Source organism: Oncorhynchus keta, chromosome 24, assembly GCF_023373465.1.
Source record: "Oncorhynchus keta strain PuntledgeMale-10-30-2019 chromosome 24, Oket_V2, whole genome shotgun sequence".
In the NCBI taxonomy this organism is placed as follows: Eukaryota; Metazoa; Chordata; class Actinopteri; order Salmoniformes; family Salmonidae; genus Oncorhynchus; species Oncorhynchus keta.
Window position 1 is genome coordinate 32,041,126 of NC_068444.1, and position 17,363 is coordinate 32,058,488.

At 43.0% G+C, this 17,363-nt stretch overlaps 3 protein-coding genes across 9 annotated transcripts in view; all 3 read left to right on the top strand.

Moving 5' to 3' along the window:
* The first annotated feature begins 202 nt into the window (after nucleotides 1-202).
* On the top strand, nucleotides 203-3,719 carry LOC118402644 (urokinase plasminogen activator surface receptor-like). 7 transcript variants are annotated; one of them, XM_035800810.2, is made up of 6 exons: nucleotides 203-326; nucleotides 557-633; nucleotides 821-937; nucleotides 1,097-1,249; nucleotides 2,024-2,140; nucleotides 2,227-3,719. In XM_035800810.2, exons 2-6 carry the CDS (start codon nucleotides 585-587, stop codon nucleotides 2,415-2,417), a joined length of 627 nt encoding a protein of 208 aa, XP_035656703.1. In that variant the 5' UTR covers nucleotides 203-326; nucleotides 557-584; the 3' UTR covers nucleotides 2,418-3,719. The 7 variants fall into 7 exon arrangements, 6 of the variants coding, with proteins under 6 accessions (XP_035656703.1, XP_035656706.1, XP_035656705.1 ...); XM_035800813.2 differs by having other exon boundaries at nucleotides 824-937; XM_035800812.2 differs by having other exon boundaries at nucleotides 222-326; nucleotides 576-633.
* Nucleotides 3,720-11,495: 7,776 nt separating this feature from the next.
* Nucleotides 11,496-13,913, top strand: LOC118402645 (urokinase plasminogen activator surface receptor-like). The gene is made up of 5 exons (XM_035800817.2): nucleotides 11,496-11,660; nucleotides 11,857-11,973; nucleotides 12,161-12,316; nucleotides 12,457-12,561; nucleotides 12,697-13,913. The coding sequence occupies exons 1-5, from the start codon at nucleotides 11,612-11,614 to the stop codon at nucleotides 12,885-12,887; spliced, it is 618 nt and encodes a 205-aa protein (XP_035656710.1). The 5' UTR covers nucleotides 11,496-11,611; the 3' UTR covers nucleotides 12,888-13,913.
* A 1,462-nt stretch (nucleotides 13,914-15,375) lies between these two features.
* The window catches only part of LOC118357394 (dynein axonemal heavy chain 9), a 130,416-nt gene continuing 128,428 nt past the window's right edge, over nucleotides 15,376-17,363 (top strand). Inside the window, exon 1 of the mRNA XM_052478153.1 lies at nucleotides 15,376-15,792. Coding sequence (XP_052334113.1) covers nucleotides 15,442-15,792 — 351 coding nt within the window. The 5' untranslated portion in view covers nucleotides 15,376-15,441. The remainder of the gene's footprint in view (nucleotides 15,793-17,363) is intronic.

The following is a 17,363-nucleotide window of genomic DNA, read 5'->3' on the forward strand; positions in this document are numbered from 1 at the left end:
GAATCTCATCAAATAGTTGAACACTGGCTTATTTACATGCGTTTTATTTGAAACTCAGGAATGGGAGTGCATTGCATAGGAAGATAGATGTAGGAATTGTACTGTATGTTCTTTATTTTATGATACATGTATTTTGACTTTGTAACCTTTACTGTGTATGACCTTTGAGTGTTGTTTAAAAACTGCTAGGAGGAGGGTGCAGAGATTGAGCTGCTAGATTTCATGCCCAAGGAAGTCACATTTCCTTTCTCTTGCTTGTTTAACAATAAGTGGACCTTTATCTCGAGAGGCCTGGAGTTTACATCAGTGAGAGCAGTTTCACAAGGGTAAGCCTATAGTATTATAATGATTTGTAGTAGTTCGACTGATCAATAGCCTTTTGTCCAAATAAGGTTAAAAAATATATATATTAACATGGACGTAGGGTCTAAGGACTGTAAGATAGATGGTAGAAAGTGAGTACATTTTCGTTTGAATTTCATACAGTACTCTGCGTGTTTGTCACTCACTTCTACTCGCAATTGAGTTCTTGAACAGAACCACTTCCATCTTCCAGTTATTTTTTTACTGCATAGCTATCCAAGATGAAGCTAATCCTGAAAATCTCCTTCACCTTCACACTGTTCTACACAGGTAACCTTTCAAATGGTGTTGTTTGGTTCCAATCTGTTATTGGAGCCAAAATGTCAATATGTTCACCTTATTTCCACATACGGGAGCAGTTGGTATACAAGTTTAGTCTGTTAACTATTAGTTAGTGCGTTTGATCAATATATAGATGTTTTGTGACTTTATTCCTGTGATCTGGTGTATTCTTCAGTAGCAGACACACTACAATGCTACACTTGCGAGTCTGATGAGTGCAGCGAAGCAACGTTGGAGTTGTGTTCTGGGGGAGAGGTGTGTTCCACTAGGACAACAGTATTTGGTGATTTAGGTAAGTCTGGTTTGGAGTTGACTGTGTTCTTGTAATGAATGGCTGCAATAAATTACAGGCTGATTACATAAATATGGTCCCGACCCCCCCCCGGACAGAAGAGACTCTGGGGCCCTTTCACTTTAAAGTCACTGTAAAGTCACTTTTACCCCCCGTCAGGCACCAGAGTCTCTAAGGATTGCACCACGAGAGAGGAAACCTGTGTATTCATGGACGCTACAACAAGAACATCAATCAGTGGTGGATACACACACACCTCCAACGCCGCGTACTGCTGCAGCACGGACGGCTGCAACAAGAATACTCTCCCAGGTAAGCTCATACATCCTTTCTCATTTCTTCAATTCTCTCAGAATCACACTGGTGACGTGGTTTCAGTATTTCATAGAAACACTACGGGCAACATTTTCTTAGTTTAACATTGTGCATAGTGAAAAACGTACCATGAACCTCATTATAACCTGGCAGCGTGATTTAATTGGATAATTTTCTTCAACAATGTGCATTATAAAGAGATCACTAAACTCACCTCCTTATAACACACATTGAAGAAAGAAAAGTTTTCAGCAAGATCACACTGTGAGTTTACAGTGTGGTTTATGGCTCTTTTGCATGAGGAAAACGTTTCCCCTATGTATTGTCAGTGCCTGATAAGTGGAGACTACTACTGATATAGGGCTGCAGGTAACCTAGGAGTGTTGGCAGGAAGTGGGCTGGCAACCGGAGGGTTGCTGGTATCAAATCCAAGCTCCACCACTGTGGCAGCCCCCCCGCGACTCTCCAACACATGTGTATTTTCACTGTCTTTCGGAGGGGTTTGTTTATAAGTGGATGTCACATGTCGGTTGGACCAATAAAGTCATCTTATTTTAATAAAGGACAGAACAGTGACACGACATCTGAAGCATGTATAAGGCTACACATCTGAGAGACAACACAAGCACAGCCATTATGTCAAACACTCCAACCGATTGTAATCAAATAATTGATCAATCAAGTTCTTGATATTTAGTTTAAAATATGTAGGTTTAATTAAGGACTTGCTTTACAGGATACTGACATTTTTATTTTTCACCTGTGGTACAGTTCTCAGTGACAAGCCCAATAAACTACAATGTTACACCTGCAAGAGTAAAGGGGATCAAGTCTGCAACACAGTTGTACAATGTGTTGGAGTTGAAGACCACTGCTTCAAATATACAGGTAGTTCATTTTCAGTGGCATGAAATCCCTCGGAAAGTATTGAACATTTGCTTCAATGATTTTTGTTTTGTTTTTCATGTTGCCAGTGCCCGTTGGTGATGGAAGTAATGATGGACGACACCTGGGCTGTGCCTCTGCTGATGTATGCCGTTGGTCCGAGACATCCCCCTCTACGCCTAACTTCAACTGTTGTGAAGGGAGTCTCTGTAACAAAGCCACAGGGATTGGACTGAGCTCTCTCCCTCTTCTGCTGGGACTCCTCATCTCACTGGTCTAGTTAGTGGGAGGATTCACGGTACTCCCAACCGTTAAGAGTGATGTGTGTCCACAAGATCAGGAAATGTTGGAGGTTAATTTGTTTGTAGAAATTAGGAAGGATGATGATTTGTATAAGGCTTTTAAAATAAATAGTAAAAAGTAGGCCGTTTTAATATCTTTAATTTGGCACTCTACTCTGTAGTGGGATATGATTTTAACATCACTGTATTTTATAAATGCTTATTATCACTATACCACTGCAGTGTATGTTACATAATGTATAGTACAAAGCTCAAGGTTGCACCCTTCCTCTCTCATAGGGCCCCAATCAGGCCTTTCCTACGCACTTCTCAGTAGTTGGTATTCAGACTTACCTTATGAAGGTGCATAACGGGCCTTGCAGGTGTGGTTTCCTTGCGCACACTGAGTAAACAAATGTAATTCAGCTGCTGAAAACCCCACTTGCTGGCCAATATATTTTCTCACAGAGTTTTCATTCAGTAGGGTTTTCAGTACATTTATCTTAAGCAATTCCGTTAAAACCATAACTTTTTGGGTGACTTGACCAAATTCACATAGACATGTGAGTTATAGATCTTTCATTCCCATTGAAAGCAAGTCTAAGTAGCAGTAGATCTGTTCTATGTGTACTATTTCTATGCTTCCCGTTCTGAAGTTCCATTTTTGCATAATTTATTTTTGGCTTTGTACACCACTTTCAAACAGCTGAATATGCAATATCTTTGGTTATGGAAAATATATTTCATAGCGGTTTAGATTGTACAATGATTATCTACACAATGACTGCTTGTTATGTCACATTAACTGAAATTCCGAGAACTATTTGATTTTTTGCAAACAGCAAATGGCGGAGTGATCTCTGCACAGGGTGTCTTTACGGTGTGCCTTTAAGTAGAATTTTGTGGACAGAGTGTCACGCCTTGGTCTTAGTATTTTGTGTTTTCTTTAATTATTTGTTCAGGCCAGGGTGTGACATGGGGTTATTGTATTGTCGTATTGGGGTTTTTGTAGGCATTGGGATTGTGGTTGATTAGGGGTGTGTCTAGTATAGGCTTGGCTGCCTGAGGCGGTTCTCAATCAGAGTCAGGTGATTCTTGTTGTCTCTGATGGGGAACCGTATTTAGGTAGCCTGGGTTTTTAGGTAGCCTGGGTTTTGTATTTCGTGGGTGATTGTTCCTGTCTCTGTGTAGTTTCACCAGATAGGCTGTAATTAGGTTTCACGTTCCGTTTTGTTGTTTTGTATTTGTATCAGTTATTTCATGTACCGCGATTCATTCATTAAAGACATGAGTAACCACCACGCTGCATTTCGGTCCGACTCTCTTTTGACAAACGAAGAACGCCGTTACATAGAGTACATTGAGAGAATGGGTTCAGAAAATAGGAATCAATGAGGGAAAGCCATCTAAATATATGCATAATCATTACCATTTCAACACCAACTGGTAAATGTAAAAATACTCTGATCTTGTAGATTATGAATCATAACAAAACAGGTTTGGAGAGCCTTTATGCACAAAAGACACTGAATGTATAAAACATTAGGAACACCTGCTCTTTCCATGACATAGACTGACCAGGTGAATCCAGGGGAATGCTAGGATCCCTTATTGATGTCACCTGTCAGTGTAGATGAAGGGGAAGAGACAGGTTACAGAAGGATTTTTAAAACTTGAGCCAATTGAGACATCGATTGTGTATGTGTGTCATTCAGAGGGTGAATGGGAAGATAAAATATTTCAGTGCCTTTGAATGAGGTATGGTAGTAGGTGCCAGGAGCACTGATTTGAGTGTGTCAAGATTGCTGGATTTTTTAATGCTCAACAGTGTGTATTCTTATTTTATTGAATCTTCATTTAACTAGGCAAGTCAGTTTAGAACAAATTCTTATTTTCAATGACAGCCTAGGAACAGTGGGTTAACTGCCTTGTTCAGAGGCAGAACGACAAATTTTTACCTTGTCAGCTAAGGGGATTTGATCTTTCAACCTTTCGGTTACTAGTCCAACACTCTAACCACTAGGCTACCTGCCACCCCTCACGGCCTACCCCGGCCAAACCCTAACCCAGATGACGCTGGGCCATTGTGCGCCGCCCTATGGGACTCCCAATCACTGCCGGTTGTGATACAGCCTGGAATCGAACCAAGGTCTGTAGTGATGCCTTTACGACTGAGATGCAGTGCCTTAGACTGCTGCACCACTTGGGAGCCCAATAATGATCCACCACTCAAAGGACATCCAGACAACTTGACACAACTGTGGGAAGCATTGGAGTCAACATGGGCCAGCATCCTTATGGATTGCTTTCAACACCTTGTAGAATCCATGCCCAGACAAATTGAGACTGTTCTGAGGCCAAAGGGGGTGCAACTCAATATTAGGAAGGTGTTCCTATTGTTTTGTACACTCAGGGTATGTTGATGAATCAAAAATACATTGGTTTGATTCATTTTGAAAATTGCCAGATTCAAATCTTTAACCCATGGTAATGTTGGAAGATTAGTGTATATGCAATGATAGTAGGGAGAATAGTGTACAATAGCAGGCTATTGACTCGTCTATTGCCTGCACTAACCATGGAACTGTGTGATAACACAAACTGTTATGGCTTGGTCTGCACTCGGCTCCATAGCGATTTAATTAGCCTACATGTCCTTTTGGTAACACTTTACTTGACACCCAGTGTCATAACACGGTCATAACCATGTCATAATATGTCATACCAGCTGACATTACGTGTCATAACCTGTCATAATATGGTTAGAACCCTGTCATGACACATATATTTTGACTTGTGACAAATTGCGTTATTTTATGGCTGGTTATGACACCTGCGTAAGAGTGTCAAAACCTATAAAACCTCCCACACAAGGCGAAACATTCCATGATACCGTAGCCTACGTGTCAACAGTTTGTTTATGTTATATAACATTTACTGAAATGTATCATATTAAATTATCATTGTAATTGCGTACACATTGATGTCAGACATGCACCTACCCCAATGCTCTGTTGCTGATGACTGGGAAGAATGCAGGAGAAGATTTCAGGATCAGGATAAAGATGCCCTCTTTTTGACTGATGGCTGACTTAAGGGCATGTCCGTGATAGGCCTATCGGGCTTATATGATTATGATAGTCATAATGCTTCATGGCAGTGTCATTAAGGGCATTTTCCACATTATTTAAAATGTGATGAAAAAAAACGACTGTAAAGATTTTATTACAACAACAACAAAGGATTTTAGAAACAAACTTTCAAACGAAAGGAAACTGAACAAATGTGGGTTTTGACACGCTTATAACCAGCCACAAAATAACACACATCACAACAGGTGTAAACATATGACATGGTTATGACTGTGTCATAAGATGTTATGACTCTGGGTGTCAAGTATAGGGTTACATGTCTTTTTTTACATTATCAACTGTTACTAATGATCCTCAGCAACAACCACATGTCCGTGACGAGGTTTACAGAGGAAGCTAATGAAGGTAAATGAAACAATCTAATTAAATGAAATGATAATGTAGACTATACAAACTGAAGGGAACTAACAGTAAATTGTCAGTTGAATAGTGGTATTTAAAATGATAGAAATAGGGAACAGAGAAAGTCGGGGATAGCCTATAATTAAGACAATTAAGACATTTAAGAGTGCCCATCCTTGCAAGTTAAAAGGCCGTACAATTTAAATTCTGCATAATGGGTCCGCATTTCAGAAACTACTGTGGGATATGTTGATATGCTTCAGTTTGCTGCCATATGGCTGGTTTCAGCGATTATAAGGTCAAATACATCTATATCTAAAACACGTGTCATTTATATTTACAATTCCCTTATGTAACGGCGTTCTTCGTTCGTAGAAAGAGAGTCGGACCGAAATGCAGCGTGGTGGTTACTCATGTTCTTTAATGAATGAAATGACGATACATGAAAATAACGTAATATACAAAATAACAAACGGAACGTGAAACCTGTCCCTGTCCGTCCCTCTCGCTCTCCCTACACCCCTCTCTAACCTGGCCCACGTCAATGCAAAATCCCCCTTTACCAAACCTAACAACACCCGTGCCCTAGCCCATACTACTCCGGCAAAGGCACAATCCCAAAAGACATGGCGCACAGTCTCCTCCCTGCCACAAGAGGATCTTTGACAGGTGGGGGATTGCACCAAACTATACCGGTACAAGATGGAACGTACCGGCAAACACTTATGAAGGCTCAACCAATTCAGGTCCTTGAGCCTGTTGTCCAGACCCCGCGTCGGCACTCCCTCCCAGACCACTTCCGAGATGCCCACTACAGGCGCCGGACTCCCTGCCTTTCTGACCTCCTCGTACAGTTGCCTGTGATCTAAACCTACTCGGGCAACTTCAACCTCAGGGTGCGCACGCAGCCACTTGGCCGCATGACCAAAGTGCCACGGCAGCTGTTCCGCCCGAGGACCCGTGTTAGACCACACCATTATGCTTCTCGCCTGATACGAGAAAAACACCCGCAGGAGGAAAAACACCCGAGAATCCTCAGGGCCCCCTCACAGAGAGATAACCCCCCAGGCACATCCGTTCTACCGCGCCATCTTCCGAAAAACTTGACGGAAGACTTTGCATGGTTCAGAACTGCTCCCGACGCTCGGGTGAAATCCCCAAAGATGGCAAGGGACCTTGTCAGGCACGAGTCCTTGCACAACAGCAAAGAAGTGTCGTCGGCATACTGCGTCATCTTAACACGCAGCCCACCACTTCCAGGGATCAGCAAGCCTTCCACCCCTGTGTCTTCCCTAATGGCAGCCCCCAGAGGCTCCATGTACAGAACGAAGAGGAGAGCCGAGAGTGGGCACCCCTGCCTGACCCCAGACGAGAGATCAAAAACGTCACCCAAGTGACTATTTACACTAACTCAACCCCCCTGGAGTTGCGCCATGTAGGACCATCCATTTTCGGAGTAGTGTGCAGACCACCATCTACCAGACCATGGCAAGCCATTAGCCTGGCAATGGCGCCCGCACTGCTATCCCCCCCTCTTCCTAAATCTGTATTAAAATCCCCCCCTATCACTAATTTCCTATTTGTGACACACAGGGGCGTCAGACAGTCCACCATCTCCCTCCTGTCTGCCACCACCTGTGGCCCATACACCACCACTAATCTAAATGTACAATCCCTTATCGTGACATCCACCCCTATAACCCTCCCCTGCATTACCACAAAAGAATCCTCCACTTTTACCTCCCTGTGCCCACACAAAATCCCTACCCCCGATGAGTGCAACCCCCCAACACCCCAAACCGACTCCCCCTTGTCCCACTCCCTCTTAAACCTACTAACATCCCCTCCATCCCTCAGGTGAACCTCCTGTAAAAAACAAAAATCAAACCCCACACCCTCCAAATAACTAAAAACCGCCCTCCTCTTAACAAAATCCCTTAAACCCCTTACATTTAAACTAACAAACGTAAAATTAGACCCCATGAAAAAATAAAAACATGTAATACACTCAAATTCTAAACCCAGACAGAAAAAAAAAAAAAAAAAAAAAAACAGGAGACTCACCCGATGCTCCCCTGCTCCATATCTACCGGTGAGAACACCATCCGTAATCCCGACATCCCCTCCTCTTCCTCCATCACACCATCCCAGGATGCAGGAATAGTGTTTGGCTCCGGGGTGCCCTGCACCCTGGGTCTACCCCCACAATCCTCCCCCTCCCCAGTGTTGCAGCTGGTTTGGAAAAAAATCGGGGAGGCTGAGTCCCCAAACAAAAAACTCCCCACCTCCTCCTCTACCCAGTCCTGAGTCTTGTTAGGTGTGTCCCCACCCAACAGGAGTTGAGGGCCTGGGGAAACCAGCAGCAACCCAGAGGTTTCTCCCACCCCCATCACTCTCTTGGCCATCCCCTCCCTCTCACTGTCGGCCAATCGCACCCTCCTCTTCATTCTCTTCTTTGGTGATGACGGCAGTGGAGAGATACCACCCTCCCCCCCGCCAGCTCCTCCACCATACCCCTCATCTCTTCCACCAGGGCACTTTCCCCCCAGTCCACTTGCTCTTCCACCGTCTCCTTCTCCACCACTCCTCCCTCGCTTTCTTCTCTCTCATGCTCCTCCACTCGGTTGCCTTCTTCCGCTGCTTTACCTGGTTCTCCTACTCTCGTGCCTTCCGTTTCCTTCTCTCTTCCATCCGCCGCTTCTTGCTCCTCCTCCTTCCTTGTGGCCTTCCCCTCTGGTCCTGTACTCTGGTCATGAGGCGTGCTTCCATCCCCTCCTCTTCTTCCCCCATCCCCCGCTCCTGCTCCCCCCCCAGCCGCAGACGCATATGACCTCTGACGGGCCGGGCACCCCCGCCACAGGTGTGCTGATGAGCCACACCCATGGCACGTCTTAGGCTTGTCACAATCCCTCGCCTCGTGTTCCTCAGATCCACAAAATCAGCATTTTCTTGTGCTGCACGAGGCGAATATGTGTCCGTAGGCCATACAGCGCCTGCAAAATGGGGGCTGACGTGCATAAAACAACGTCCCCCTGTCAGCCCCTAGGGAGAACATAGCAGGAGGATGGAGGTAGCCACCATGTCCCTTTGGATCCTCTCTGAGGAGGGCCTGGAAGCCTCTCCTCCCATTCCAAAACCCAAGGGAGTCTTTGAGGTGCCTTGCTGAGGAGACGTTATCCATGTATCTCCCGAGAAAAGCCCTCACCTCTTCGTCCTTAACGTAAGGGTTGTAAATGTTGACAGTTACAACCCTAAAGTTATTCTTCGCCAGGCTTGTTATTTCGTAGTGGCACATCGGCCTCTCACCTCCCACTGCTCTTGCCCTTCTCAGGATATCATCGTGTTTTTCCTCTGTATATAGTGCCACGTCGTATGCTCCCTCCAACGAGTTGCCTTGGAAACAAAACACGTCCTTCACCGTCAGCTTTAGAATCCCCATCAATATTATCCTTCCAAAAGATTCCCGTCCTAAAGGCTCCAACTCCTTTTCCTTCCAAGCAAACCGAATCGTGTTGGCCAGCCCAATCCCAGGGACCGACCGTGTTGATGTATTTAGCACCATCTCCGCAAGGAGAATGGCGCTCGTTCTCTTCTCTTCCAAAACAAGGAAAAAGGAAAAACCAAAGTGACCGAGCCTATCTGGTGAAACTACACAGAGACAGGAACAGTCACCCACGAAATACAAAGCGAAACCAAGCTACCTAAATACGGTTCCCAATCAGAGACAACGAGAATCACCTGACTCTGATTGAGAACCGCCTCAGGCAGCCAAGCCCATACAACACCCCTACTCAGCCGCAATCCCAATAATACAAAAACCCCAATACGAAATACAGCAACATAAACCCATGTCACACCCTGGCCTGACCAAATAATTAAAGAAAACACAAAATACTAAGACCAAGGCGTGACACCTTATCCAAACTGATTACTCATTTAACTAGTTCTTATCAAGTTGCAAATCACTGTGCATAGAGAAAGGTATTGCTTCTTTCGGGGAAAAATGAAGTAGATGTTTTTTTCTCACTTGGAACCGGCAGGATCGCTACACCTTATTCATGGTTTCCTTGTGCATAAAAGTGGTGGAAATATTGGGAAATTAAGTCTATTCTCATGCTTAAGTTCAAGGTCAGAATACATACTGTATAGAGAGAAGTGCATACAAAGGGAATAGAGTTGCATTTACGCGCTTAACTCAGGTCGGAACTGGGACCATAGTGATGGGGGTAATCCACGTTATGTACATTTAACAACAATGTGGGATTACAAAATATGTGTTTATGTTTGTTTGACATTTTCTGTACGATTTCTACTTTTTAAAGTACTCTCGGAAGACTAGCCATTGGTGGGCTAAGAGAGGTCCTAATAATAAATAAACTATAAAAATAAAAAAATTAAATGTGTTTTATTCGTACCTGAATGAGGGAGTGTGTCCTGAGCGGGCTTGACTCCACAGGTGTGTCTGTCTGGAGTCTGGAGCAGCGTCCTGGGCAAACTGTACACTGAGTCTACAAAACATTTACAAACCCCTTCTCTTTCCCTGACATAGACTGACCAGGTGAATCCAGGGAAAGCTGTGCTCCTTTACTGATGTCACTTTGATGAAGAGGAGGAGACAGGTTTAAAGGGAGGATTTTTAAGCCTTGAGAAAATTGAGACATGGATTGTGTATGTGTGTCATTCAGCGGGTGAATGGGCAAGGCAAAATATTGAAGTGCTCTTGAACCGGGGTATGGTAGTAGTCACGTTCAATAGTTTTCCGTGTTTATCAAGAATGGTCCACCACCCAAAGGACATCCAGCCAACTTGACACAACAGTGGGAAGAATTGGAGTCAACATGGGCCAGCATCCCTGTAGAATGCTTTCGACACCTTGTAGAGTCCATATCCAATGAATTTAGGCTTTTCTGAGGGAAAAAAGGGGTGCAACTCAATATTAGGAAGGTGTTCCTAATGTTTTGTACACTTAGTACACTCAGTGTGGATCAAGTAATTGACCATTATGAAAATAGACTCTATATGAATGATAAAAAAACATGATTTGTTCCAGTTTGACCTTACTGTGAGCATGATTTGTTCCAGTTTGACCTTACTGCGAGCATGATTTGTTCCAGTTTGACCTTACTGTGAGCAATGATTTGTTCCAGTTTGACCTTACTGTGAGCATGATTTGTTCCAGTTTGACCTTACTGTGAGCATGATTTGTTCCAGTTTGACCTTACTGTGAGCATTGATTTGTTCCAGTTTGACCTTACTGTGAGCATTGATTTGTTCCAGTTTGACCTTACTGTGAGCATTGATTTGTTCCAGTTTGACCTTACTGTGAGCATGATTTGTTCCAGTTTGACCTTACTGTGAGCACATAAAGGAATGCCAAGGTTACATTCACACAAAAAGGACGCAGTGTCAGCAGCAAATGTGTTGAGCAAATGTTGTATATTTTGTTTGGCAGACCTTTGTGTCTGCTATGATAAACCAACCACTCTACAGCCCTTGGAAATATGGAGATAAATGTCACATTATAACAATACTGTACCTGATACATTTGGGGGATTTGGGAAATTAATGATTAACTTCTGTGGATAAGAAGCAGTTTGAATAGGCTGAACGATCAGTAAATGATGTGAAACGGTTGAAAGACAGCTGTATTTGTAAGGAGCTCAGTTCATTTGTACCTCATAGCGGTCTATCTATCCACGATGAAGCTCATCCTGACAATCTCCTGCGCCTTCACACTGTTCTACACAGGTAGCTTACTGAATCCAAGTAGATTGGTTCTTACATACACCTTATTTTGACATACAGCCGTTATGTTTAATTTGATGTATAATAACACGATGACGATCGCAATTGATGAGTTTAGTTAATTGTTTGTTTAACGATCGACCACTATTGATATATACATGTTTCTTTTTTTCATAATCTTGGATGCTTTGGTTTCTAGCTGACATGCTCAATTGCTACACCTGTGAGCCTGAGGATGAAAAATGTCGGACAACAGTATTAAAGAACTGTGTGAAAGCAGTATGTTCCACCTTAACAAGCATAGAATATCCTTCAGGTAAGTATGGAGTTGAGTCTGTTCTTGTAATAATGGGTTGTAAATACATTTCAGACTCATTACACATTGAAGTATTTTTCCCCCAATATGTTTATATTTTATATTTCAAATGTACAATTGCACCATTGTTACAGTTTGCATTGTGAATGATTTTGAACCTCTCCTCTCCTCTCTCCATCAAATTCAGATTCCATCAGAGTATCTAAGGGTTGTACGTATGTCGCCGAAAACTGTTATTTCATGGATAAAGTAACAGAACTGTCAATGAACAACGGATACAGACAAGCCTCCCAATCCTCGTTTTGCTGCAACACGACAGGCTGCAACATAAACACCCTCCCTGGTAAGAACACCCATCTTGTCAAATTTACAAGCTCTCAGCTCTCCATTGATGGTCTAGTTTGAGAAAAGCAACGCTTGATATTTATTAGTTTGCGTAGGTTGTTATTTAATGACATGGTTGTTAATCTGTGGTCCGGGCAGCCCTCAGTGACAAGCCCAATAAACTACAATGTCACACCTGGGTGAATGGTACTTATGAAGTTTTGCAATGCGTTGGAATTGAAGACCACTGCTTCAAATATAAACGTGAGTTCATTTTCTCTGGCATGAAACCCCATGAGACGTGACACGTTTGAATGATTTTAATACATTTATAGAGTTCCAAAGAGACATTGACAACAGAGATGTGTTAGAGTCTTTTTTTGTTTTGCATGTTGCCAGAGCTCACTCCTGATGGGGGAAAAGTCACCATTTATGGAGGCTGTGCCTCCAGTGACTCATGCCTCTGGTCTGAGATGCCCAACCAGACGAACCTCAACTGCTGCAAGGGGAGTCTGTGTAACAAAGCCATGGGGATGAGTCTGAGTTCTCTCCCTCTTCTGCTGGGTCTCCTCCTCATCTCACTGGTCTAGTTAGTGGGAGGATTCATGGTAATCCCAACCGTTGGTGTGATATCCACAATAAATCAATGTGTCAATATATTGGTACATCTAAGAAATTTGAAACATAAGTAATATTATTGTGTTTGGATGTTAATTTATTCGCAAAAGAAATGGAAATTGTAGAATTGTTTTAAAATCTGTAGTCACTCATGTCACTCTTTACTCTTTACTTGTACGTTACGTTACTGTATATTATAAACTGCCCTGAATGCTGATTGGCTGACAGCCGTGGTATGTCAGACCGTATACCACGTGTATGACAAAACATGTATTTTTACTGCTCTAATTACTTTGGTAACCCGATTATATTATGCCTTTATATTATTAAGCAATAAGGCCCAAGGGGTTTGTGGTATATGACCAATATACCACGGATAAGGCCTGTATCCAGGCACTCTGTGTTGCATCGTGCTTAAGAACAGCCATTAGCCAATTTATATTGGCCATATACTATACCCCCTTGGGCCTTATTGCTTAATTATATAATGGCATAATATAACCACAAAACTATGTTACATACGGTACAGTGCAAAGATCAAGGTTGCTCCCTCTCTCTCATCAACTTCAATTGTACTCTCTTCCTAAACAAAGGTCTTACACACATCTGAAAGCAAGAAAGGAAAAGGAAATAGAGAGAAGGACCACCAAACATCTGATGCTAAACCAAAGAATGTTAACGAGGCCATAAATATATTTTTATACCTCTCTACTATGTTTGATATGATGCCATTATTGGGTGAACGTAGCAGGGTAAAGTCAGGTCTGATGGGGCAGAATATACAGATTTAGGAGATAGGTTTTTTCTCAGGTTTAGGATCATACCCCTATATTTTCACTTCTCTTAGTTTTTTCTGTACTGCTTTTTAGTTGAGGCTTGTAGCTAGCTGAGGGTTGTAACATGGCAGTGTGTACCCATTTACATCAACAGTTATTATCAATCAGTTATTATATGCTTAATGTGCTTTGGGACTAATAAAATAAAAGTAAATAATCCTATATGTGGATGCCTGTCATCTTTATTTGTTTATTTTGTGAAGATTAATAATCCCACAGTGGCTCAGACACAAAGGCATCTGTGGTAGTGTACATAACCATGCGAACAGATAGCCACCCGGCTAGCTGTTAACAACAGCCCTCTTGTATCAGTGACGAAGACCCTCTTTGATTGTGGAATGGAAAGCCGGACCCTGGGTTGGTCTGGTTGTTGCCTTTGGTCTGTCATGCTAATCTTCAAAGAGGGAGACGAACTGAGACTCCTTGGTCGATGGGTTCCGGGCACACACATACACTGGGTTCCCGGCACACAAACACATACACACACTCGCTCAGACACACTCACCCACACTTACGCAGACACACACACACAGACACACAGACACTCTCTCTCCCTCCCCCTTTCTCTCCTATGGAGGTCTACGCTGTTTACTCAGAGTTCACTTATCCCTTTGAAAGTGGACAAAAGAGGACAAAGACAAATATTTTATATTATGCTGCTGATAATGCCTTTATTTCATCCCCACATCAGAACCCTGAATGATAATAAACACTTTCTGTTTTCCTTTGCCAGATTTGACATATGTATCATCATGATGTTAGGATTGCTGATATTTACTGTACGTGACAGAAAGATGGAAAAACACAAACTGTTCATTGGTGGTTGGATCTTTTTAATCAGGAACAGAGAAAGTACATCTCAGATACTGTATAATGAATGAAGTAGTAGTGCAATATTTAGTGTTTATGGCCAATGCTTTTATGTCCCATTTGCTTTTAGATTTATCAGTCTTTCAAGCTTCAAAATGTTATGTTCATACTATTTTCACAAGGAGATAGGATTGCTTGATGTGCTTTATACGTCAAAGTAAATAGAAACGTAAAACCTCAATAAAGTTCCCAAAAAAGGTCATGCTTTATTAGGGTCAGCTATTGGTTAGGACCAGCCCTTACCCTTAAATAGAGGTCACTGGAGTGGTTGGATGAGGTTGACTAGGGTAGCTGTTTGTACTGCACTGGTGCCACTTTGTGGCAGGTATTGGCAATTGCATGTTTCTGTATTTGGGATAAGATAAATGGTCCGTCTATGGCGTCTTGCTCAACATTATACGCAAAAATGTGGGATAGCCTAATACAAGGCCTACGATTTGAGACTGAAATTGTTTTCCTTGAAATGGTGTGGTGGTAGGCCACCCTGAATATTTCCTTTTGCGCACAACGTTTTACCAAAGTGTATCACCTGTTGCAGTGCTTCTCATGTAGACTAAAGTGAATATTCTCCTCGGTCTTGAGAAGTCGGCACACAAACAGAAAGCGCGACTAGTTACCTAGTTAACCTATCTGGAAGAATGACATGGGTCAGAGCCAGGGGGTAGCTTTTGTTCCCCAAGCAACGGATGGTTCATTAATGCAAACACAGCGTTACTATGGAGGCCAGGACACAATCACTTTATACACAAACCCTCTCACGCCACCGGGTCACTGTGGTAGTGGGCTGAAAAGCCGAGGAGGATAGTAGAACAGGGCAAGAATGGAAGATTCTCCGGCGGAGGACAGGAGATTCGAATTCATAGAGAAATACGTGTTAAAAACTCTAAAACTGAAGCAAGACCGTTGGCAAAAATGTATTTCCACCGATGACAACAAGCAAGTTATTCAAGAGTTCTTGGACAAACCCGACCAAATGACACTGGTCGTGTCTCTGAATGCAGCTGGCCACTTGCTGCTCACTGTCCGGTTTCCAGCGACCGTTAAAAACAAGGGTGTTTACTTCGTCAAAAGAAGCAAAACAGCTCTAACCCCTGACTCAATGAAAAGTCATTTGGTATATGGAGACTTGTCCTACGCGCCGCTTGACCAGTTTTCTGCACTAGTGGAGGAGGTAAGAATTAAAGCAAAGCTCACTGCTCAGGACAGCTCACCCATAACAGGTGTGTGTGTGTATGTTACAAACACTTGAACTAAAATCAACGACTATACTTTACATAGGCATCTCATATTATGTTTAGGTAATGAAATGAGCAGTGGTGGAATAAGTACCCAATTGTCATACTTGAGTAATGGTAAAGATACCTTCATAGAACATATCTCAAGTAAAATGAAAGTCACCCAGAAAAATACTTACGTATGAAAAGTAAATGTAATTGCCAAAATATACTTATGTATCAAAAGTAAAAGTATTACTCATTTCAAATTGCTTATAATAATCAAATCGTACAGCACAATTAACTTGTTTTTTAAATTATTATTTACCAGCGGATAGCCAGGGCACACTACAACACTCAGACATAATTTACAAACGAAGCATTTATGTTTAGTGAGTCCTCCAGGTCAGAGGCAGTAGGGATGACCAGGGATGTTCTCTGAGTGAACTGGACCATTTTCTTGTCCTACTAAGTGTAACGGCGTTCTTCGTTTGTAGAAAGAGAGTCGGACCGAAATGCAGCGTGGTGGTTACTCATGACTTTAATGGAAAAAGTGACACATGAAATAACTAACAAAATACAAAACAACAAACGGAACGTGAAACCTAATTACAGCCTATTTTTTTTTATTTTTTTAAATAAAAAAATATTTATTATCTTCAATACCATTATTCATTCTTTACAACTCATAATTTACATACATACTCAAATAATGGTATTTTAATTAAACTAATTAAACTAAACATAAACCCCAAACAAAACCTCAGGGGAGCATCTTCCCTCCCCGTCACCCTACAAAATACCATTCCCTATCTCCCTGTCCCTAATCTATCCTCTTACAAATCTAAATGACACCCGGCCCTAAACCCCCCTTCCACCTCTCCCGAGCAGCATGCTGCCCCCACTTCCTCTCCTCCCTCTTCATCCTCCCCCTCAAATCTCCTTCCACCCTCCTCACTATCCCTTCCACCCCCTAATCTCTCCCTGTCTTCACCATGTTCTGCCTTGCTTCCCACAGCCCCCGTTTAAAGAGACTCATGAGAAACCAGAGCAGAAACCTGTCTCTATCCGTCCCTCTCGCTCTCCCTACACCCCTCTCTAACCTGGCCCACGTCAATACAAAATCCCCCTTTACCAAACCTAACAACACCCGTGCCCTAGCCCATACTACTCCGGCAAAGGCACAGTCCCAAAAGGCATGGCGCACAGTCTCCTCCCTGCCACAAGAGGATCTTGGACAGGTGGGGGATTGCACCAAACTATACCGGTACAAGATGGAACGTACCGGCAAACACTTATGAAGGCTCAACCAATTCAGGTCCTTGAGCCTGTTGTCCAGACCCCGCGCCTGCACTCCCTCCCAGACCACTTCCGAGATGCCCACTACAGGCGCCGGACTCCCTGCCTTTCTGACCTCCTCGTACAGGTGCCTGTGATCTAAACCTACTCGGGCAACTTCAACCTCAGGGTGCGCACGCAGCCACTTGGCCGCATGACCAAAGTGCCACGGCAGCTGTTCTGCCCGAGG